The 25,103-nt window shown below is 39.7% G+C and overlaps 1 protein-coding gene across 1 annotated transcript in view; it reads left to right on the top strand.

The window, feature by feature from the left end:
- Positions 1 to 2,095: 2,095 nt before the first annotated feature.
- Positions 2,096 to 25,103, top strand: part of Adss2 (adenylosuccinate synthase 2) — a 31,702-nt gene continuing 8,694 nt past the window's right edge. The window contains exons 1-8 of the mRNA XM_075989272.1: positions 2,096 to 2,419; positions 13,657 to 13,759; positions 14,330 to 14,398; positions 15,701 to 15,751; positions 21,471 to 21,537; positions 21,823 to 21,930; positions 22,673 to 22,754; positions 24,612 to 24,738. Coding sequence (XP_075845387.1) covers positions 2,237 to 2,419; positions 13,657 to 13,759; positions 14,330 to 14,398; positions 15,701 to 15,751; positions 21,471 to 21,537; positions 21,823 to 21,930; positions 22,673 to 22,754; positions 24,612 to 24,738 — 790 coding nt within the window. The 5' untranslated portion in view covers positions 2,096 to 2,236. The remainder of the gene's footprint in view (positions 2,420 to 13,656; positions 13,760 to 14,329; positions 14,399 to 15,700; positions 15,752 to 21,470; positions 21,538 to 21,822; positions 21,931 to 22,672; positions 22,755 to 24,611; positions 24,739 to 25,103) is intronic.

The following is a 25,103-nucleotide window of genomic DNA, read 5'->3' as shown; positions in this document are numbered from 1 at the left end:
CCGGCTCAAAGCAATTTTTATCAGAATTTGATGTCGCAGTTAATTTGGGTTGCACTGAAAACATTAGATCAGGGCTAGAGAAGCGGCTCAGCAGTTAAGAGCGTTCCTGCAGTGCTCGCTGCTCTTGCAGAGGATCTGGAGTCTCTTCCCAGCCCCTATTATCACGTGGCTCACCACCACCCACACTCCAGCCCTCTTCTCTGACCTTCATGAGCCTGTGCACACACACCACTAAAAATTAATTTAAAACCCACGTTCGGTAGACAGTAGGCCGGAGGTGGTGGCGCATGCCTTTAATCCCAGCACTCGGAGGGAGGGAGAGGCAGGTGGACCTCTGTGAGTTCAAGGTCAGCCTGGTCCACAAGAGCTAGTTCCAGGACAGGCTCCAAAGCTACAGAGAAACCCTGGCTTGAAAAACCAAAAAAGAAAAAGATAGACAGTAGGCATACTCTAGAATCAGCCACAACTGAAACACTAAACATACAAGAAACATATAAACGTATAAATCTGCAAAGAAAATGCTCAAGGCTCTTCAACAAAGTGCAAACAAACCAGGAGTCTGATTTCTCTTTAATCACTGTTGGCCATTACATAGAGGTCTGTCTGGAGCAGGGAGGGAGCTCTGGTTCCTTTTGGACATTAGTCAGTGCACTAACAATTATGTACATTCAAACTTGATTTTAAATATGATCTTCAGCTGTACTGTAAATAGAGTACTGCATTGTAGTTTCCATGTTTATTATTTTCTGTAATATTTAAGAATTACCTAAGCATATACAAAATGTACAGTTACTAAAGCAGCTAATTATTTGTCCCCTATAAAAGGAAGGGGCTTTGCTGTTATTTCATGGCTTGAACCATAATAAACACTGTACCTGCAATTTGTAACATAAGTATTACAATGTTCTTAAAAACCTTAAAAATCTTGAAACCTTGTTTTTCAAAGTCCATTTAATTTTGATCAGTATATTGCACTAATTATTTTAGGTATTTTCATTATATGAAATCTACCATGTGTCAGATGATTTAATCTATTTAAGTGTTGATCTGCTAGCAGAACTTGTACATTTTACAGTAACTCAAAATTAGTAAGGAAAACAGTTCACCAGTGTTTAGTTTTATATTGAGGTGCTCAGGTTGGAATAAAGTGGTATAAAAAACAAAGAAAAAGAAAAAAAAGAAAATGCTCAAGGTACCATTTCGAGCCTCATTAGAGCACGTTAAGTCCTACATAAAAGTGTGAAGGCCATGGGGAATAACTCAGTGGTAGAGTATTCGGCTCAAATTACAAGGTTCTGGATTTGATTTCCAACACTTCCAGAGGGAAAAAGTGGGAGGGTAAAGGGGGGTAGGGCGGGCAGAGGGAGAGAAATTCTTCTGTAGAAAGGATGTATTTTACTTTATAAAATATGGTTGTGGAGATTAAAAAAACCCAGGTGCATTACGGATATGACGTGGGCAATTGACTCATCTCTGTGCCTCAGGTACTGCAAAATGAGAAGAGTCAGGACTTATCTCTCGATTTCCTAAAGTCCTCCACTTTCACTGCTTTTGAGCTAGCACTTTAGCCCCTTTGTCAAGTTCTAAACGCACTCGGCTCCGTTCCAGCTTCCGTGGTTTTTTTTTTTTTTGGTATTTCCGTTTGTGCTTTGTAAGGGTATTTCCTCCCTTAGCTAAACCAAGTCTTTAAACAGACAACAAAATTGGCTTTCACACACCAAGACCGACAGTCCGTGACAGCCGCGGCGCCATTCCTCGGCCACCTCGCAGCACTGCATGTTGGGAGTTGTAGTCCAACACTCCTCATGCCCCTCACGGCCCTCACGCCCCTCCGCGCCTCTGGAGTTTGAAAGCCCCAGGAGGGGCCGGTGGGCGGGCTGCGAGGGCGGAGCTCCCTTAGCCCCGCCTCCCGCCCGCCGCTCTCGCGCGGTTCGCGGCTGAGTCGCGCGCCAGGCCGGAGGAGGGGGTGTGGCCTCGGCCCTGGGGTGGCGGCAGTTGAGGCCGCGGTGCCTGCGGGCGGTGCTGCGGCTCCGGCCTGCGCGAAGTGGTCCCGCCCTGAGCGGGCGGCGGCGCGCGGGGCGGGGCCTGGCGGGAGGGTGGTGGCCCGCGGGGCGGGGGCGGGGCCGGCCTCTGGCTCCTTCTTCCTCCGCATGTGGCTGGCGGCTGCACAGCAGTTGGCTTCACGCTCTGCTCGCCCGCCGCGTCTCCTCAAGGCTCCTCTGGCCTGACCGGAGCCATGTCGATCTCAGAGAGCAACCCGGCCGCCGCCTCCCTGCCCAACGGCGACTGCGGCCGCCCCAGGGCGCCGCCCGGAGGGAACCGGGTGACGGTGGTGCTGGGCGCGCAGTGGGGCGACGAGGGCAAAGGGAAGGTGGTGGATCTGCTGGCGCAGGACGCCGACATCGTCTGCCGCTGCCAGGTGAGAGGAGCCGGGCCCTGCCGGGGGACGCCCGGGCGCGGTGAGGTGTCACCTTGAGCTGCGCCCCTTGGCCCGGGAGCTGCGGGGGAGCCCCTGTCCTGGAGTCTCGGGTGGCGCTCCAGGTGACTCTGGAGGAACCTGGAGGATGTGCGACGCTTGAGCAGCATTTTGGGGTCTGGGGACCGGACGGGCGGTTCGCTGGGGGCGAAGTGGAGGGGGCTGCCGCCCGAGGCCTGCTCCCGACTCCCGCTCTGACCCGGTGAGGACCGGGCGAGGCCCACCCACCGGGGCGGCCGAGGGAGGGTCATTTCCCTCAAATTCCCAGAAACCGAGACTGCCCCACCTGCAGGCCCCGGCAAGCAGAAGCGCTCCTCCTTCGGTCCACTTTGTTGACATCAGATTCCTCAGCGGAGCTTTGGGACTATTTGGGTCCTCTTTTCTTTTTTTCTTCCCCTTTGTATCCCTTAAATTATATTAATGGGAGATCTTTTTTTACTCATTGGACCCCAAAGAAGGAATCCATGAGTGTGAGCAAGTAGATACAGATTTCAAATTGGATATTTAGAAATATTTACAATGTTCCGGTAACATAAAAAGTTGACTTTCGGGAAATCGAGTACTTCCTACCCGGAGACACGTGGTCTTCAATGTTAGCTTTTTTTTTCTTCTTTTCTCCTATTTGTTTTGCTTTGAAGCAGCCTAGAGGCGAGGCCTTTGTAAAGGCTCTCAGAAAACTATCTCCCGGCTTCAGAGTTCAAAATAGATGAACATACCCGTGTTCAAAAGAAGATGTAGTGTTTGTAGTTGACGGCGGCATGTTTAGGTTGTAAGAATATCTCTTTTTCCTGATGTGCATGTTTTTGTGTCTTGATACGCAGTTGGTCTAGGTTAGGCGAGGGACCTGGGGGATAGCTTTCTGCCTAAAATTGAATCCCATGCAGAAGCAGGTGTGTAAAAAGCTAGACGCTGTGGCTTGGGCCATCTTGCTTTTTATTGAGTGCAGAAACGTACCCTGTCTGTTTCTTAGCCGAGCTAACCGTGGCATTAACTACGGCATTCCCACCCATTCTTCCTTTTCACCTGTTTCTGTTCCTGCACCTTGTCTGGCAGCATGCATATTTAATGGTGCTTTGAAAGGGGTTGGCGTGGTATTCTGACTCACGTTGCCATAGGAAGTGCTCCAAAGGAAAGCCTTTACCATTTCGTGTTTAAAATCAGGTCTTGTACGCAGGATTGAAGACTTAGGAAAGTGCCTAAACTCTTGGTGGTTAGAAGAGTGGGTTTGAGGCCTGCTTGGCTTTTGACTTGGAAATAGATCACAGACAGGTCCAGCCGTATTGTAGATTCCAAGGTTGTAGCCATTGTATTTATCCAAAAGGTTCTCAGTATAATGTACCTTTAAAAAGTTATAGGATCAGTTTGTAGACTGAAGGTGTTATTATGTTACCAAGAAAGTGTTCTTAGGGAGGTCATGTATCAGGCTGATCTGATGCCTTTGGAATGCCCAGAGATATGATTGGGGAGTTACCTGAGGCTAGTGGAGAAATAAGTGATCAGTCAAACTTCCACACTTATAAACTTACTACTTACATGATCCTTACATTTTTTTCTTGTGTGATTTAAGAGTCCATCATTAGGATTCTTACTATTCTCATTAACTGCAAATAGATAAAAAAATAGGCTTAAACATTTCTTTTTGGGTTTTGTTTTTTGTTTTCAAGACAGGGTTTCTCCGTGTAGCCCTGCATGTAGACCAGGGTGACTTAAAACTCGGAGATTGACCTCACCTACCTCTGCCTTACAAGTGCCCCGTGCCACTGGGACCCTCTAGCATTTCTCTTTTGTGGTTCATCTTGGTAACTGTAGCTTATTTGACTAGCACTAGTAACTCAGTATCTACTTAATGACATTAGTTCTAGGTTGTAACTCTGAAGACAGTGGAATGTATAGAGAATGGAGACAGCCAGTTGTAGGAAAGGAATGTTGAGCCTGGACCAGTTTGAGTTTATTTGACAAGTGGAGTGTTAGCCATCAAGAAGAAGATTGTCATTTATAGGTGAATGGTGGGGTTGGAGAACATTATATTAACTCAGATTTAGAAAAACAAATATAGCTTGTATTCTCATCCAAAGAATCCTAAAAAATTCTTGAAAATAGAATGGGAAGAGAAAGGGGATTGGGTCAAAGAGGCTGACGAATATGAGCAAAGTACATGAGACACCTATATGAAAGTGTTGTATGAGATTACCATTTTGTTCATCTGCTAGTCAAGTATACCTTAAAAGAGGTTTATAGTAATAAAATGTATCCCTTGTTATTGTTACACACCATTTCTCCAGAGTGTTTTGTATATGTATATTTAAATGTATCCATATTTCAAATAGAATCACAAAATAATTTCACATATAAAATGTAGCTTGAAATCTAGTTTTAAAGAGGAGAAGGGGACGAGTGATGTTTCCTAACTACTATACTTTTTAGTATTAATAATTTAATAATAAGATACATTTTAGGGGAAAGTAGGTGCAAAGCTGATGACATTTTGTCATTGGAGCACTTAAGGCCTGTCTTCCAATTTAGGATCATAGTTATTTATAAATGTGTAGGCACTGTAGACTCAAATACATGTATAGGACTTGAATCAACGGATGATCATCACTGCTGTGCTGCCTTTAGTTTTAAATCAATTTTTTTTTTTAATGGAAAGGAGAGTAAGTAGAGGACCAGCTGCAGACTGATGATTCATCCAGGAAACACCTATTTTATATCTACAGGACAACACTGAGGTCTGCAGTGGAAATGCCAGACTGTCTGAGCCTGTGCCCACAAGAAACTCCTAGTCTAGGAAACCACTGCTGTGTAAACGGATTTGTTGCCAGGGCAGGGCTGAGGAAGGTTAGGTAGCATGTGGAAACAGGATATAGCACAGAAGTAGCTTGTTAGTAAACCTATTACTGTTCTCCCCCGATAAGTAGTATATTTGCTTCCTTTATTTTGTTGAGTAGAAACTACAGAGAGACCGGACTGGAGGTGTTTGTACCAGCCTTATTTAGTGGTTTAGAGAAAGCAAGATCTTGGTTACCTTGATAACCTTGGTTACCTTGCCTAGGTAAAACTAGATGCTGGAATTTGGTGCTTAGAGTCCACACTTCTTAACTAAGACCTTTCAAGGCAGTGCTGTTTCCTGCTTTCATTGTGAATTGTTTCGTAACGGAAATTTAAGGTAGGAAACAAAGCCTGAGACTGTCATCATTTTCACATTTGTGTGTCTGAAACTGAAAATGACCACAATGGTGAATGTCTTCAACTCTCCAAAGATTGCCCAAGCACTTGGACGTCTTTACTAAAAAATAATGCAGATAGATATCTTTATGTATTTTTTTATCTAGTATATCTGGTTATGTTTAATAGTTTAATCAGTGTTCTACTAGTAACTTAATTAATAGTCAACTTTGTAATTGAAATTAGTGATTAAAAGGGTGGTTATTGTTATAGGTTGACAGGTGTGTTAGATTTGGTGAAAAAGTTCATCTGGAAAAGTGAAGTTTCAGTACCAAGAAAGTATCTGATAGTAGTAACCTTTGACTCAAACTACCAAGTTCTTAAGTTTGAACATTAGACAAGGGCATGGGTCTGAGGCCCTGTGACCTTTTAATTTATAGTGGGAACCCCATTCATTCCTTCTTTCATTTGGAGCCCTGTTGATCATAATACTGTCCACGTATTCAAGCCATAAAGACAGAGAGCCAGACTGTTTCCCGTGGGACTCTGAAAAGAGAGAGCCTCTAGGACTTGTACATGAAATTGTTTCCTTGGCACTTGGGCTTTTGCTGTTGTAAAAGAAAATGCCATTATTTTATGTTCATAACACCCCCAAGAGGTTGCCTTCATCTCCATCACAGCAGGAACTCACTTAAAGGTTTAAAAAGAGGGGAGTAACTTGAGGGAATAGAAAGGTCTAATACATTAAGAATAGAGTCATTTTTGCAGGTTTGATTTCATTCCCTTTTAGTCTAGCCTGTCCTGTCCCAGTCCCCATCCCCATCTCCTCTTCCCTCTCTCCCCCCATCACACCCCCCCTTGCCTTTTAAACTTCCCCAGAACCTTTATAACTTCAAAATTAGACACTTAGATATATCAACAATATTTGGTTTGAACTTATAGTGTAAAATTGAACTTGGTGGGTTCTGGTTTTTAGAGAATAGAAAGAAAAAAAAAATCCAAAACATTTGTCTTCTGAGTTCTTTAAGATCCAGTTAGGGAGAAAGGGTATTCATGGAAAATCTGAGAACAAGATGACTAAATATTGTTATTGCATCCCTATATCCTGCAGTGCCATGCTTTAAAAGTATTGTCCTGGACACCATAGAGATGTTATTAAAATTCAGCATTTAATCTTATTTATATTTTTATTGCTAGAGCAAGATGTGAACATTGAGAGCAAGGGTATACTTACCTTGTTGTAATGGGCTTGTTTCCTGTTTCTTTGTTACAGACAATGGAAAGAAACTGTAATAAGCAAAGTCGGGATTTGTCTGGTGGAGGAGGAGAGTGGCCAGGGCTGCTTCTGGGATCTATCTCAGCAGCATTTCATGGGTTCTAGCACTTTAAATCCTGGCTTTCTGATGCTGATTGGCTCAGGTTGGATTACTGTTTGTCTGGATCAGTGCTGTGGCCAGGGGCATGTTTACTTCAATTTGTAAAGTAAGGGGAAAGAAGGGGAGTTGAACATACTCTTAATGCTGACTTGAAATTAATTTCGTAGGAGAAATGGTGTCGTAGGAGACTGCTCATTTGTTACCTGGACACCCAGACCTGAATAATATAACCTATATTATTTTTAACACTGCTTGGCCAATGGCTTAGGCATATTCCTGGATAACTCTTATATCTTAAATTAACCCATTTCTGTTAATCTGTGTATCACCATGAGGCTGTGGCCCATTCTGGTGTCTTTCTCCTTCAGCAGCTACATGGTGTCTCTTTGACTCCGCCTATCTCTGTTCTGATTTCCTGTCTGACTTTACTCTGCTAACTGTTGGCTGAAATAGCTTCTTTATTAATCAATAGTAATAAGACATATTCTTAGCAGATAAAGGGGAATCCCAAATCAGTATGGGAATACAAGACAGAAGAAAACACCAGAAAATTTGGGATTGTTCTTGTTCATAAAATGTTTTTCAACAGTCTATTGTACTATAGACTCTTCTTTTCTGGAACAAATGTTTTTTGGAGTCAAATTATTTGAATTCTAGGAAAAAATCAGTGAAAATTACCTATGTATTTTTGTAAAGGCAAAAAATGATTCATTGGAAACTTTGCTTTTTTTGCTTTGAAAACATGGAATTTTTCTGAGGTTTTTTGTTTTGTTATAATGCTTAGTTTTGTTTTGTTTTTTTTTAAAGATTTATTTATTATGTATGTACACAACATCTGCCTGCATGTATCCCTGCAGGCCAGAAGAGGGCACCAGATCTCATTATAGATGGTTGTGAGCCACCAAGTGGTTGCTGGGAATTGAACTCAGGACCTCTGGAAGAGCAGTCAGTCCTCTTAACCTCTGAGCCATCTCTCCGCCCTGATGTTTAGTTTTTGCACAGCTCTATGATGTGATATCCAAATTATTAAGAAGCTTGACTTAAATATTTATTCTTGCTTATTTTTTGAGTCAGTTTCACTCTGTGGCTCAGGCTGGCCTGGGATTTAATGATCCTCTTGGCTCGATCTCCTGAATGCTGAGGTTGTAGGCTTTTGTCATCATGCTTGCCTAAGATATTAATTAAATTCTTTTTAGAGTTGTTACTTTATTAATATAAGTGTTTTGTCTGCATGTATGATTGTATATCACTTGCGTTTCTGTTTGTCTGTGGAGGTTAGAGGTCATTGGACCCCTTAGAGCTGGAGTTCTAGATGGTTGTGAGCAGCTGCGTGGGTACTGAGACTTGAACCTAGGTCCTCTGCAAGAACAAATACTCTTAGCTGCTGAGCCATCTGTCCAGCTGCCTTAGTTACTTTATTGCTGTGATAAAACACCATGACTAAGGCAACTTGTAAGAAAAAGCATTTAATTTGGTTTATGGTTTTAGAGTTCATTACTTTTCAATTTAGCCTCAGGCAAATTCTTAGTAGAAGGGAAAAAGCAGCCATATTCTTTGCCAAAGTTTCACAAGAATGTTCTCTAGCTCAGTTGCTGTTATTGTTTGCCCCTGGAACCTCTTGAGCTGGGCCTCCACATACAGTCTATAGCTCTCAACAGGATTCTACTAGGACGGCCCATTAAGCTCTGCTCACAGCATCCAACTGTTTTCCTAGGCCAAAGTTGCAAAGTCTTCCCACTTTCTTCCAAAAGCACATGGTCTGTCACAGCAACAGTCCACTCACTGGTACCAATTTCTGTCCTTGTTACTTTTCTATTGCTGCAATCATGCCATGACCAAAACATAAGTTTTGTCTTGTAGTTTCAGAGAGTTAAGAGTCCATGATGGCAGAGAGGAGGACCAGCTGAGAGCTCACATTGATCCTCAGCCATGAAGCAGAGAATAATAGGAGTCATACTCTATCATTAACCTCTAAGTTTGCTTCAGTGGCATACCCCCCCCAAGACCACACCTCCCAATCCTTCCCAAACAGTTCTACTAACTGGGTACCGTTAGGAATATTTTTTATTTATTTATTTATTAAAGATTTCTATCTCTTCCCCGCCACCGCCTCCCATATCCCTCCCCCTCCCCCAATCAACTCCCCCTCTCATCAGCCCGAAGAGCAGACCGGGTTCCCTGCCCTGTGGGGAGTTCAAGGACCTCCCACCTCTTCCAGGTCTAGTAAGGTGAACATCCAAACAGCTTAGGCTCCCACAAAGCCAGTACGTGCAGTAGGATCAAAACCCAGTGCCATTGTTCTTGAGTCCTCAGTAGTCCTCATTGTCCGCTATGTTCAGCGAGTCCGGTTTTATCCCATGGTTTTTCAGACCCAGTCCAGCTGGCCTTGATGAGTTCCCGAAAGAACATCCGCATTGTCTCAGTGTGTGGGTGCACCCCTCATGGCCCTGAGTTCCTTGCTCGTGCTTTCTCTCCTTTTGCTCCTGGTTTGGACCTTGGGGTTATAGTCTGGTGCTCCAATGTGGGACTCTGTCTCCTTTCATCGCTTGATGAAGGTTAATATCCAAGAGGATGCCTATATGTTTTTCTTTGGGTTCACCTTCTTATTTAGCTTCTCTAGGATCACGAATTATAGGCTCAATGTCCTTTATTTATAGCTAGAAACCAAATATGAATGAGTACATCCCATGTTCAGGAATATTTAACACGAGCTCCCTACCCACGCAAAAATTCCCAATCAAGCCAAATCAAAACAAGCCAAATTAAGAAATATCCAGGTTTAATGGGAGATCTGTGCTCTCAGGTAACCCCAAGGAAGAACCGGGAAGCACGTGAACCTGACCCCCAGGAGGAAGAAAGGGAGACCACATGTCCTTCTTTGGGGAGATCACTTAAATACCCTGGGACCAGGCCTACTGGGATTTGGAGTCCAGACCAGGCTTGGGGGCTGGGATACGAGGGGCAGGGACCTATGCTCCCAACTTGACATTCCAGACTCTGGATATAGGGGTGACAGAAAATTGGAATGGTAATTATGACAAACATTTAGGATCTCTTTGGGGAAAAAGGGGTGTAGACTCAAATCTGGCTACTTCCTGCGGGTGTGGGGAAGGGGAGAGCCAGGTGTCCACATTTAGCGAGAGGTGTGGCTGGAAAGGCATCCCATGAACTGTCATCCCGGAGATGGCAGGCATCTATCTGTTCCTTGGGGGAGATGAGAAGGCAGGTGTCTAGGAAAAAAAATGTTATCACTAAAGATGAGTGTGCCAGAATGAGGAGCAGGTAGGTTGTTTCAAGGTAGTGGCTATGACAAACAATGCTACTATGCACATAGTTGAGCACATGTCCTTGTGGTACGATTGTCCTTTGGTATTGCTGGGTCTTGAGGAAGGTTGTTTCTTAATTTTCTGAGAAATCGCGACACTGACATCCAAAGGGACTGTACCGGTTTACACTCCCACCAGCAGTGGAGGAGTGTTCCCTTTTCCCCACAACCTCTCCAGCATAAGTTGTCATCAGTGTTTTTGATCTTGGCCATTCTTACAGGTGGATGGATCTCAGAATTGTTTTGATTTGCATTTCTCTGATGACTAAGGATGTTGAACATTTCCTTAAGTGTCTTTCAGCCATTTGAGACTCCTCTGTTGAGAGTTCTCTGTTTAGGTCTGTATTCCATTTTTTTTTATTAGATTATGTGATCTTTTGGTGTCCCATTTCTTGAGTTCTTCATATATTTTGGAGATCAGACCTCTGTCTGATGTGGGGTTAGTGAAGATCTTTTCCCATTCTGTAGGCTGTCATTTTGTCTTCTTGACTGTGTCCTTTGCTTTACAGAAGTTTTTCAGTTTCAGGAGATCTTGTTTACTGTTTCTTTCCACCTTACTGTGTTTTAAGATTAATTTTTTATATCTCAGTTTCCCCTGAATGGCACTTAAGGAAATCCAAGATTATTCTGGATATTTTCACCATATTATTACATACAGCTAAACTTAAATATTTAAATTGAACTGACTATTTAATAATGGTGGCTAGTATTTCAGTGAGCAAGCTTTGCGGCATGCGACTTCTGGTCTTTTATTATTGAACTTTCCGGCCCAAATTGCATATTAACTTGGACAAACTTAAGGAATAAACTAATTCATCTTCCTTAATTATTATTCATAACCATCTGGCTTTAAAAATGTATATGCCAATTTTCATCTATAACTGTGATTGTTGTCATTACTACCTGACATGGTGAAACATTAGCTTAGAAAGCAGGCTTTTGTTACACAACACAAACATTTTTATGTAATAATTATAGTAAGGCAGTTCTTTAAACAAATCATGGACTGAGGGTCACTTTTGAGACAGGGTCTTATGTAGCTCAGGCTGACCTCAGACTCGCTACTGTAGCTGAGCATGACTTAATTTCTGTCTCTTCCTGCCTTGGGCTAGGATTATAGGAGTGCACCACAACACAGGATGGAATTTTTTTTTGACATTTATAAACATTTAATTTATTCTTTTGAACTGGAAAAGACTCATACCCACACATTGTACAGTTTGCAAAATTACACAGAAATTGAAAATAAGAGTCTTTGATATCTGGTAATCTGTAAACAGTGTAAACAAATTTAAACCACTGATGAAGAAGTTTTCACAACTCAGCAAATGCATTTTCTTTTCTTTGGTTTTTCGAGACAGGGTTTCTTTGTAGCTTTGGAGCCTGTCCTGGAACTAGCTCTTTTTTTAAAAAATATTTATTTATTTATTATGTATACAATATTCTGTCTGTGTGTAATACACGCAGGCCAGAAGAGGGCACCAGACCACATTGCAGATGGTTGTGAGCCACCATGTGGGAATTGAACTCAGGACCTTTGGAAGAGCAGGCAATGTTCTTAACCTCTGAGCCATCTCTCCAGCCCCTGGAACTAGCTCTTGTAGACCAGGCTGGCTTCGAACTCAGAGATCCGCCTGCTTCTGCCTACCAAGTGCTGGGATTAAAGGCGTGCGCCACCACCGCCCAGCTGCAAATGCATTGTTTTAGGTGACAAAGCATTCAAAGAGAAGAATTCAGATGAGTGGCATTTAGTTATTGGAAGGATACTAACTAAAAAATGGAAGGATTTTCCTGCATAGGATGAATCTTATCTCCTTTTAATCTAAGTGATTTGTTTAAGAGGTATTGAGAACCTAATTTACTTCATACTTAACAGCTGGATTTTTAAAAATGAGCATTCTGCATCTACAATGTTTGTGACCCACAAGTGTTTCAGATTTCAGGCTTTTAATTTGTGCATGGGATAGAAGCTTCATGGTGTGGAATTTTCCACTACCGGATTGTGTGATACAGCGTTTCAGGCTCGGGGGTTTTGTGAATTAGGAAAGAATGTTCAACCTAGAATAAGGAACTGATCATTTGTCTCAAAGTTACCAATACATTGAACATTTAGTAAATATTTATTAAATTTAATAATAACAATTTAGAATTAAACAATTTTAGTAATGACAAGTTCGAATTTGGGGGGGAACTAGGAAATTTTAATGTGCTTCATATTTTAAGAGATCTGTCTTTCCTGACATTGAGACGTTTTCTGAAGCACAAAACTTATGATTTTTAGAAAGAATGATTGGCCTGTGGGCTAAAGAGATGAAAAATCCAGATAAAAGTTGTGTTAGTTCAAAAAGACTAACTTACAATAAATCACATGCTTTTGGAATGTAATGTATGTTTTAGGGTTCTACCAGAATGGTGATAAATTGTTATGAGTGTAATAATATATACCAAGAAGTTTATGGCAGTATTGTTTATAATGACAGAAAACTGGAAACAACTCAAATCGTTTTCATTGTGGGACCAGTTTAATTATTGTATGTACAGCTAAAAAGAATATAAAAGAATTAAATGGTTTTATTTGCAAGGTTGTGGAATGGTCTTTAACATTATTAAATAAACAAATGTAGTTATCTGTCAGTAGATATTTTATTCATCCATAAAGAAGAATGAAATGGCATTATTTGCATATATAATAGTCTAGAAACATGAAAATTGATGATTTGGAAAAAGGAACTGGATGGGGAAGAGGAGGTAAAGGAAGTGAGTGAATATAGCCAAAATACATAAGCTAGAAACTTAGTACAGTGGGTATGCAATGATAGGAATAATTGGACTGATCCATGCCCTATATAGGGCCAGAGATACCTACAAACTAAGTGGATTGAGCTTTTACCCTTCCTCTCTTTTTTTTTTTTTTTTTTTTTTTTTTTTTGGTTTTTCGAGACAGGGTTTCTCTGCGGTTTTGGAGCCTGTCCTGGAACTAGCTCTCAGAGATCCGCTTGCCTCTGCCTCCCAAGTGCTGGGATTAAAGGCGTGCGCCACCACCGCCCGGCTACCCTTCCTCTCTTAAAAGTTGTGTGACTTCCTGTATCTCCAGAAACCTGAATTCATCAATTTCTTGTTCCTTTCAGAGTAATCCCTCAAGTGTACTGTAGCATGGAAAGAACCAAATGTTTTGTTTTGTTTTTTTTTTTTTTAGTAAATTATATATATGGCAGACATTTGGATTTCCTTGGGTTATATTGCCATCTAAGTAGGAATTAGTTAAGCTATTTGCCATATTTATTATCAGGCTCAATTTCTTTATTTTGTTTCAGGGAGGAAATAATGCTGGCCACACAGTTGTTGTAGATTCTGTGGAATATGACTTTCATCTTTTACCTAGCGGAATAATTAACCCAAATGTGACTGCCTTCATTGGTGAGTGTTTAAACTGAACCTCTTTGGGACAGTAATGGTATATTTTCAGTATCAAAACTGACATCACTTTTACCAACCAAAGGGTCCTTGCCACATCACTAATGTTGGCCAAGATACCTTATAGGACAGAGCCACCAGGCTGTTTGGGTCCCAGGGTGTCACTTTGCAAGGATCTGTGCGTGTTGTAGTCTTTATTCCATAAAGAAGCTCCGATCATCAGGTCAGTTCTCCAAAGACTTAACTATGACAAGAACTACGAAATAGTTCATTCTAAATTCTTAGAAATAATAATCTGGTGATTTGTATTTCATTGTTTAGTGCTCATAGTACACTAAACTGATTTTGTGACCACAGCAGTGTGTGCTTCTGAAAGACATTGGTCTAGACCATGGTCCAGCTGCGCTGTTAGCTGGTAATTCTTTAATAAAATGCAATGACTTGTTAATAAATGTAACTTGTTCTTCTGTTCAAAATAGATGATTATTATACATGTCTACATTTTAACATTTATATATATGTCTATATTATAATTACAGGTGTTTAAGGTGGAGGATTGTTTGTTTCTTTTAGGAAATGGTGTGGTAATTCATCTTCCTGGATTGTTTGAAGAAGCGGAGAAAAATGTTCAAAAGGGAAGAGGTATGAATGAACGAGGTTAACTGTAATGTGTTATTTTCATTAAATGTGTTCTCATTTCTTCATCTCATTGACTAGTCTTGCCGTGCACCCTTTTCTGTGTATGACTCATCACACTGAGTGATAATGAGTCTGCACCTTATTTGCTGAATCCACTTTTTTTCGTTTCTTTGCAATGTTTTCCTTAGACTGTCTCCTATATCAACTTAGAATACATTTTTACATGTCAAAGACAACTGTGGGAGAGTTTACTAGTTTTGGTTTGTCCTTGAGTACAGCACCTTTAGTGCTCTGCTGGAGAGACCACCCCTTAATCTATAAAATTCAAATTGTGGATATTGTCAGTTTTATTTTATTTATTCTTAGTTTTTTGTGGTAGGGTTTCTTTGTATAGCCTTATCTGTCCTGGAACTCACTCTGTAGAGCAGGCTGCCTCTAACTCAAGAGATCTGCCTGCTTCTGTTCTCCCAAGTGCTGGGATTAAGGGTCTGCGCTAGTACAAACTGGCTTTAATTTTTATTATTATTATTTTTTTTATGTTTGAAACTTTTGTATTGGGGATTGAAGCTAGGTGCCTGTACATGATAGGCAAGTGCTGTATCATTGGGCAACTTTCCTAGCTCCTAAACCTGATTTTTATATCCAGATGTTAGTTTTGAGAGCAGTTTATCCTGAGAACACGTATAATTCATTAATTTGGTAATATAAAGTAAACTACCTGTTTGAATTTGTTTTGTCTGTTCCAACAGTCATTTCCCCTTGTTTATTGAATGATGGAACCCAGGTATGAATGCAAACAGCTCATAGTTCCATGGGGCGCTGCATCTATTTCATTATCATTCTGTATCCTGTGTCTAGTAATCTCCAATACTCTGGAGAAATCATTGTTTTGTCCAGTCACATTTCTTTGTAACTCTCTCTTGGGAAGGGTGCCATTATTAAGACCAATTTCCTTCTCTTAAATTTCCAAATGGTATGTACCCAATCTCCACACCTATGTCCAGAAAAATATTTTCCTGCACTTTGCTTTTGGGGTTCTTAGGAATATTCATGTGAGTGTGGCTGCCTTGAGATAGGAACTGTTTAGAACAAAATACTTGGAGATTAGAGCATGAATGAGCTTGGATGTTAAGAAAGACAGTGACAGCCTTGATAAGCTCCATGCATCTTCCCATGCAGAAGTAAAGATACAAACATGAATGCTTTAGTAAAAACACTCTTTTATAAAACATTCTATTCATAAAGAAATTAAATCTTAAAAACAAAAAACAAAATGTTTGATAAAGTGTATCTTTTCTCTCCTAGGTCTAGATGGCTGGGAAAAAAGGCTTATCATATCGGACAGAGCTCATATTGGTATGGAGGCCATATTGTATTTATTTATAACTGCCTTTTAATCAAATGTATCAAGTGTGAAGGCATTTAGAAATGAATTGACTCTTATGTTCGTTTATGGATTGTAGTTGAAGTAAAATGCATAAGATCGTGTGTGTGTGTGTGTGTGTGTGTGTGTGTGTGTGTGTGAGATGGTACACACCTTTAATCCTAGGCGGAGGCAGAGGCAGGTGGATCTCTGAGTTCAAGGCCATCCTGGTCTACAAGAGTTAGTTCCTAGTTCCGGAATAGGCTCCAAAACTACAAAGAAACCTTGTCTCAAAAAAAAAAAAAAAACTTTTTTGAAGAAAACTACACTGAATTAGCATACAGTTGTTTTTTAAATGAATGTCCTCTTTTCCATTACGTTGTTCACCATAAGGTTCTTAATCTATAATCTGTAAAGAGCAATTTTGTGCTATTGTTGAGCATTTTTATTTCACTAGTATCCTGTATGATTTGTTTTTAGTGGCCTGCTTATCCTTATTCTATACTTGGTACTTCAAAAAGCTATTGGTATGACTATATACCGCATTTAGAATACTTGGATATTTTCAAAAACTCAAAGTAGGATTCTCTATACAAATGTTTTAAGTTTATCACTTTGTCTGAGAATGCAGGTTGCATATTGGGGAAATTACTTTAGTGCTTTAGACTGCCAGGGTGAAAGGAGGGGTGCTGGGGTAGACGGTGCAAAGTGTCAGAAAGACCCTTCTTTTCTTTTTGGCTTTGACTCACAGTCTTGCTGTGTTGCCAGACTGGACTGGGACTCTGTATATTCCAATCTGGCCTGAAGTGTGTGATCCTCTCACCCTTCTGTCTTAACAGGCTGCTATGGGACCGACTCCCAGAGGCTCTGACACTAGCACACTTCCATTTGCTTGTACCATTGTGGTGTACCATCTCACATTGTGGTGTAAGCTTAATACAATGTCAATAGTTTTAAAGAAATTTTAAAATGATAAAGATGATTCTTAATCAGTTTTAGAAATACTTAAGCAGGGCTGAAGATATGCCTCAGGAGGTTAGGAGTATTCATTACTTTGCTGAGATCCTGGGTTTGATTTTGAACCCCACATGGTGGTTCATACCACATGGAACTCCATTTGCAGGGGATCCAATCCCCTCTTCTTACCTCTGGGAACTAAGCACACATGCAGGCAAAACACACAGAAAATAATGACTAAGTCTAAGAGACTAAGAGGTTTTTTTTGTTTTGTTTTGTTTTGTTTTCGTTTTATTTTTGGTTTTTGAAAACAGGGTTTCTCTGTGTAGCTCTTGCCACCCTGGAACTTGCTCTGAACACCAGACTGGCCTCAAACTCAAAATTCTACCTGCTTCTGCCTCCTGAGTGCTGGGATTAAAGGTGCATGCCACTACTCTACTTACTGCCTGGCTAAGATTTTTTTTTTTTAAATCAAAAAATTTAAGCAACCTAATGTAGAATTTTTTTTTCACATCATCTTCTGTCCTGCCCTACTGTTGTAGTTTGTAATAAGAACTGAGAAATAAGCAGGCTACTTAAACATTCTAAGCATCCCAAGTGCAGAGTTGCTGATGTCTGTCCTTTATCTTCTGTTGAGTACCTGCCTTGTGCTAGACACTGAAGGTGCAAGAGTCTTAGAAAAGACATTATTAAAAAAAATCCTTTAATATGTAAGTATGAAACAATATGTAAGATAAATATATATCATGAATGTCATGGCACAGAGTGCTAAGTTTCAAGGTGAGGCTGGGTGTTAGGAAAATAGTCCTAAGTAGAAGCAGGTGATCTGAAGAGGTAGTGGGAGCATCTTAGTGCCCAGGAGGATTCCCTGAGAAGCGAAGCCCAACGGAGATGCGGCACGGGAAAGCAAGCCAAGAAGGCGTTAGCTGTATTGTGGGTTACATTGAATGCATTATATCTTTGTGTTAATAAAGCTGAAGTATAGCACTGGTAGTGTAGTTCAGTGGTAGAAAGTGCTGAGTAATTACCAGCATGAAATACTTAGATTAATGAAACTCAGCCAAATTTACCTAGAACTATTTTTTTACTAATGAAACCGCTAAGGATGTACAGTAACCTTGTTTTAAAAATTAGAATAAATTCTCAAGATGGTTTTTCTTTTCTTCAATGTCTAGACTTCTGTGGGAAACAGAAGCAATATTCAAAACAACTTCAGAGAGAGTAATCAAAAGTAATTGAAAGGGGGGCTGGAGAGATGGCTCAGTGGTTGAGAGCATTGCCTGCTCTTCCAAAGGTCCTGAGTTCAATTCCCAGCAACCACATGGTGGCTCACAACCATCTGTAATGAGGTCTGGTGCCCTCTTCTGGCCTGCAGGCATACACACAGACAGAATATTGTATACATAATAAATAAATATTTAAAAAAAAAAGTAATTGAAAGGCATTAAAACATCACTGTGAAAGCCATTGTTCTGATATACTAATAGCTTCCTGAGGCCTAGGGAAGCAATACCTTTTTTTTTTTGGAGAGCAATAACTTTGTGTCAGGTTGCTAAATTAATTTTTGAAAATACAGTTCAACTGTTCTGTTACCCATTTATTTGTGGTTTTCTAGTTGCCTTTTTAACTGCTGGTAATGGAAAGTTTTAAATGCAAATGTTTTTTATGCAGAAATTGTATGGCATATTCTAATATCTCAGTTGTTTTATAACTGCCTTGCTGAATTGGGGTTTAATGAAACAACTCTTAAGACTAATTCTGATCCCTGAAATGATTTAGAAAAGTTACTGTCTGGGCAACAGGATAGAAGCATGACCACACTAATCATATGATGGTAGTTTGAAGAACAACACGAAACGCTAGAATTCATAAAAACATACACAATCCAATGATATAGGCTTCCAAGTCCTGGAAAAAATTGCTCTGATGACTTTTATTATTTGTTCCCTTTGGTCAAAGGTTACCATAGCTCATACTTATCTTATAGATTAGTTCTGTCATTTGGAACTTTACTTAAAACTATAGTTTATACTGTCTTTTGCATTTGGCCTCCACTGAACATTCTGCTATAATTGTTACAATTCTATTGTTATTGCTACTTGAAGCAAAATTTTTCTTTTTAAAAATTGTTACCTATTATGAATATACCAAATCTTTTATTCCCTACCATTGATGAAAATTGAGTTTTTCCAATATTAGTTTATTAAAAATAGCATTACTGTGACATTCTTTCTTGTGTTTTTTTTTTTCTTGTTTGGGTTTTGTTGTTGTTGTTGTTTGAGACAGGGTTTCTCTGTGGCTTTGGAGCCTCTCCTAGAACTAGCTCTTTATTTATTTATTTATTTATTTATTTATTTATTTATTTATTTATTTATTTATTTATTTATTATGTATATAGTGTTCTGGGCACCAGATCTCATTATAGATTGGGTGTGAGCCATCATGTGGTTGCTGGAAATTGAATTCAGGACCTCCTGAACAACAGTCAGTTCTCTTAACCTCTGAGTCATCTCTCCATCCCCCTAGAACTAGCTCTTGTAGACCAGGCTGGCCTCGAACTCACAGAGATCCCCCCTGCCTCTGCCTTCCAAGTGCTGGGATTAAAGGCGTGTGCCACCACCGCCCGGCTTACTGTGACATTCTTATAGCTATCATTTGCTGTGTAATATTCCAATATAATTTTAAGGATACTCTTTTACCTACTTGTGTGGTGCTGAGACATATATTGATTCACACACTGCAGATTCAGGATCTGTAATATACAAAAATTTCAAAACCCTCACAAGACATCCCAGAGAGAAAACTGGTGATTATAGTGTGAATTCTAATTGTTCTTAATAATTAAAACCCAGAGTCAGATATCAAGGTAAATGCTGAAAGATAAGAGAAGTAAAGGATCCAGCCACTAGAGAGTCTTTTTACTTCTACTAAATCCTCAGACCAAAGGGGGCAAGATTCTGTCTCTATGAATCCTCAGACTGAATAGACTAAGCTCCTGTCTCCTCCTGCCTTATAGTCCTCTCACTAGGCCCAGCCATATCCTTTTCCTGTCTCTACCTCCCTAGTGCTGGGATTAAAGGAGTGTGACTCCCAAGTACTGGGATTAAATCTACCACAGCCTGGCTCTGTTTTTCTTTTAGACTAGGTCAATCTCAAGTAGCCAGGGTGTCCTTGAACTCTACAATCTCTGTCTCCTGAGTGCTGGTATTAAAGGTGTGTGCCACCACTGCCTGGCCTCTATGTCTAGCTAGTGGCTAACTCTACATTTTGATCTTCAGGTAAGCTTTATTTATTAGATCACAAACAAAATGTCAGCACAGGTGATTATACAAAGGTGTTAACCTTGCTAAGCAGGGCTCTGGGTGGAGCTGCCCTTGTAGTTTCTGCAGTGTCTCAAAAGCAGGGGATGAGGGGAACAACGCTTTCTGCATAGCTTTGGAGGTTAAGGATTGTGAGAATACAATTTCAGTCCAGGTTTTATCAAAATTTTATTATTTCTATATAACTAGCGTGTATCTTCTAATGCTCATAGTGGTGCGCATCGCTAATCCTAGTACTGGTTAGGCAAGAACAGGGAGTCTTTGAGTTTGAGGACAGCCAGGGTTACACAGAGAAACTGTCTTAGAAAAAAACAAACAAAATGCTTCCCTAATTTTGAGAAATCAGTCGTTTTATTTAATAATTTATTTGGAAATAATAACATAATTGATAAAAAGAAATCCTGGCATACTATGATAAAATCACTGAATTGTATACCTAAAACTGTTTTTGTGGTCTGTTAACTATAAAATTATGGTATGTTTTAAGAAAAACAAAAAACAAGTAAATAAACTTGTTTAGAAGTTTATTAAATAAACTTGTTTAGAAGTTCATAGAATAAAACCCTAGGCCTGCCTGCCTGTGAGCTGTTTATGTAGTGAGTCAGTAATTATTTGAGCATTTGCTGGTGCAGAAATTAACTAGCAAACTGTCATCGTCCGTCCCACTGCTCAGGGTATTGTCAGGGGATGCGAATGTGCATACAGGTGCACAGAGGCACCTTGCACAGGACTGCAAGGGTGCTGATGTGAGCAGAAGAGTGTTTGCCATATCAGAGTTTTTCTTTAGGAGTTGTGGAAAAACATTAAGTTCATAGACAGGGATGCGATGAGTTATTTGTGTCTTTGCAAGAAATTTTTGGATTCATTAAATAATTTGAATTCCATGTTCAAGAGTGGAAAGGTGCGCAGGTTAGAGTGTAGCTTTAGTGAAAGGTGATGGAAGTTTGGGACTAGGGAGGAAGAAAGAGGAGGTGTCAAAGTGATCTCTAGACTCCTAGAGTCCAGACTTGAAGATGTAGAAGGAAAAAAGGATTGATTATCTTTGGCTGGGTGTTGGTGTTGCATGCCTTTAATTCCAGCTCTGAGGAGGCAGAGATCTTGAGTTTGAGGTCAGCCTGGTTATTATTAACAGTGAGTTCTAGGATGGTCATCAGGTAAGGATATTCTAAAGTTAGCTTTCTTCCCCGCTTTTTCTTCTTTTTGAAACACTCTGTGATCTAGGCTATCCTCACACTTGTTCTCCTGCCACAACCTGTTTAGTGCTGAAATTACAAGTGTAAGCTGCCATAGGACTTTAGGAATATAACAGCATAATTTGTTATAAACAAGGTTGGCCGGAAAGATTTCTGGTTTTAGTGATTTGAAATAGACTATTTTTACTCTGTATGTTATCTTTGTTTCAATGACAACTGTGATTTGTTTGATTTCTTTTCAGTATTTGATTTTCACCAAGCAGCTGATGGTATCCAGGAACAGCAGAGACAAGAACAAGCAGGAAAAAAGTATGCTATATACATAAATATATATATATATATATGTTTAATTGTGTAGTTTAAGCACTTCCTTATATAGAAATAAATGTGAGCCAGAGATAAACAAAACAAAATTCAGAATAGGTAAGAATATTTTACTTAGGTTTCAGAGAAAATCAGTTAGATTATGCAAGTAAACTTGCAGGAAATTGCATAAATAATAAAGTTATGTAACTTTCTTCTTTGGAAAGGTCTGGCTGAAGACTTACATCTTCCCTCTGTAACTTGAAACTTGTTTTGGTTTGTTTTTTTAAGTTTGGGTACCACAAAAAAGGGCATTGGCCCAGTGTATTCCTCCAAAGCCGCTCGGAGTGGACTTCGGATGTGTGATCTTGTTTCTGACTTTGATGGCTTCTCTGAGAGGTAACAGACTTGTTTTTTTCAAAATTAAAAAAAAAGCATTTTAAAATGAAGTACAAAATTGAAGCATCAGTATTCAGATTAACTTCATGAAAAAATAACCTAATGGTGATGTAAAAATGATTACCTAAGATAGAGCCGTGTTGTTTTTAAGGACTGACATGTGACTTGGTTTTCTTTGAAAGGAAGTGTCCCCTGTATGGTAGTACTGATGTACTACTCACCATGTCCTAGGATTCAGGGACCCCATTACGTCTTCCCAGGTCTCGGTAGATTATTGTGTGCACATCTTCAAAACTAGAGGTGCTACAGTGACGTAGTCTCTATGGTACAGTCTCCATGGAAATGTAGTTGTTTGTTTGCATTGGCAGGCAACTATACTGAAAAGTCCAGAGTCTAGTGTCTGAGTATCGTATAGACCATCCCCTTTCACTTTTTTACACAGTAGAATGTGTTTTATCTTTTCTATTTTCATATTTTAGTTATTCTATCCTTTCTCCAACTGTACATATCACTTTAATTATCTTTTTTCAATGTAAAAACTTATACTTATTATGAATAAATAATTTATTTGTATGCTTACCTCCTTTTTAAATTTTTTAAATTTTCTCAAAAAGTATTTTAAGTTTCAGAACTAATTTGCTTTTGAGACCATTTACAAAGCATAGAAATAACTTGACTTGAACATATTATTTGAAGTATACTTTAAGATAGTTAATGCCATGCTGATCTGTTTCTTTCTCAGGTTCAAAGTTCTAGCTAACCAGTACAAATCTATATACCCTACTTTGGAAATAGACATTGAAGGTGAATTACAGAAACTTAAGGTAATGCTTTCTTAGCTCAGTGATGTGCTCTTAAATACTGATTTACCAAACTGACATTTAGGTTTTTTGTGCGCTCCAGCTTTGTGTATTAACTTGTGAAAGAATTTGCAAGTCATTCTTGAACATAGCATGTTTGTATAATGTCACACTGTTTGGTCTAAATGGAATGTTGGATGGGAAAAGGAAATGGTATTGAAAATAGCCAGATCGTAGGTCACAGGTGCACCTGCAGGAAACTTAGCTTTTATTCAGAAGACAGTGGAAAGCTATTGGAGAATTTTGAACAGAAGGTAGTTCAGATTTGAATTATGAAGAAGCTATGCATGACTGCTGAAGTGTGGATCTGTAAAGAAAGAGGCAGAGTAAAGTCAGTGTGTTTAGGGTTGGCAAACAGTTTCTTCAGCATTTATTTCTGATACATAACTTTACTGGCCACATAAGAAGCCCACAAATGGTAACTGTTAGATCCAGTGGTGCCTGAGTTAGCAGAAGGTTTCAATCATTGGTAAATTTTGCATTGTTTTCTATATGCTTGGTAAAAGTATTAATACTGCTACCAGGACTGAGTAAGAATCTACATATCATATGTCATTCTGGAATAGGTCTGTTTATGATTCTGATAAATTGAGTGTGGTGGCCTTTGACTGTAATTCCATCACTTGAGAAGCAGAAACAGGAAGGCCAGAAGTTCAAGTTCATCTTCAGGAACGTACTGAAGTTGGAGCCCAGCCTGGGCTACATGAGGTGATTCCTAAGGGGGAAAAAAGAAATAAGAAAAAGGAATAGCAGCTGGGCGGTAGTGGCGCATGCCTTTAATCCCAGCACTTGGGAGGCAGAAGCAGGCAGGTCTGTGAGTTCGAGGCCAGCCTGGTCTACAAGAGCTAGTTCCAGGACAGGATCCAAAGCTACAGAGAAATCCTGTCTCAAAAAACCAAGACAAAACAAACAAAAATTTATAACGGAAAAGAAGCAGCAACAAAAGAAACAAACAAGATTTTCACAAGTGACATGTGTTAAACCAGGACTTTACAGAGTCATTTTAGCCACACAGAAAGGACTGAAATATGAATATGTAAGAAATTAAAGACAAGCACCAGGGAGAGACCAGACAGATATTCATTAGTGGATACAATATATTCCTATGGGTTCCTGGTAAATAGCTTCTAGAATTAATTACCATTCCGGGTGTCCATAGTTGAAATAAGGTGTTATTGCAGCTGTACTACGGCTTATTTATTTGGAAGTTAAACATTACTAGCACCTCATGTTAGTATTTGATACTATCAGCTGATGACAAATTATGGTGTTGTTGCTGTAATAAGGAGGACAGTGCTCTGTTGCTAACATCTGCATGCTTGCCAGTGTCGTTTGTGTCCTCTCCACATTTTGGTGTCACTCTGATTTGAGCTTGAAAATTGTTGATTATATAAATTATATATAAATGCAGCTTTTCAAATACCTTTTCAAATAAAAATGTCAAAGTGCCATCTAATACAAGCAGACAGTTGTTCTTATTCTCTCTGAAAGCCAGCTTATGAAGTGAGTACTTTGCTCTGTTCCCATTGAAGTTGATATAGAACCCTTAAATGTCATAGTGCTTATGTGTGTGTGTTGTTCAGGACCTCACACATGCTAGGTAAGTACTCTGCCACTTGCCACATCCCTGGCTTTTGTACTGCTAATCATTCTTTTCTACGAGACCAGAGCTAATCCAAGTGTTCACTAGGGTGAGCCCCATCACCAGCGCCTTCTGCTTGGGTTTTGTCAGTTTCCACTGTTGAAGGCCAGGTAGTTTCCACTTTGACTGGTGTTACAATGTATTAGTGCACATGGAAACTGGTTTTTGTCTTTGTGTAGGGTTATATGGAAAGGATTAAACCGATGGTGAGAGATGGAGTTTATTTCCTATATGAGGCCCTCCATGGACCACCCAAGAAAATCTTGGTAGAAGGTGCAAACGCAGCATTGTTAGATATTGATTTTGGTAAGTGAGATATGATTCATAGGGAGTTTGACTGAGTCTAAAGTACTTAGATATAAATATTAATGTTAGCATTAAGGAGGTTATAAATAGTGCATTTAGCGATTATATTCAAGAATGAGAGAGCTTGTCATCTTATGGCAAGGTTTTAAAAGGAATAATATTGTGGCAAGCACAGTACAAATTTTACACTTCATTAGAAAAATGGAATCATTTGGATTCTGTGGGCTTGGAGTTCTGCAGATTGTGAATTTCATTAGTTGGTTCATGATTTATTCAACTCCTATTTCTCTGGAACTGTAAAATGATAAAATCAATTTGTAGAGAATCTTTCCCTTTTTAAGTCTTAAAAAAAAATGGAAGTTAGT

This window comes from Microtus pennsylvanicus, chromosome 10 (assembly GCF_037038515.1).
Source record: "Microtus pennsylvanicus isolate mMicPen1 chromosome 10, mMicPen1.hap1, whole genome shotgun sequence".
Classification (NCBI taxonomy): Eukaryota; Metazoa; Chordata; class Mammalia; order Rodentia; family Cricetidae; genus Microtus; species Microtus pennsylvanicus.
This window is presented reverse-complemented; position numbering and strand designations above follow the sequence as displayed.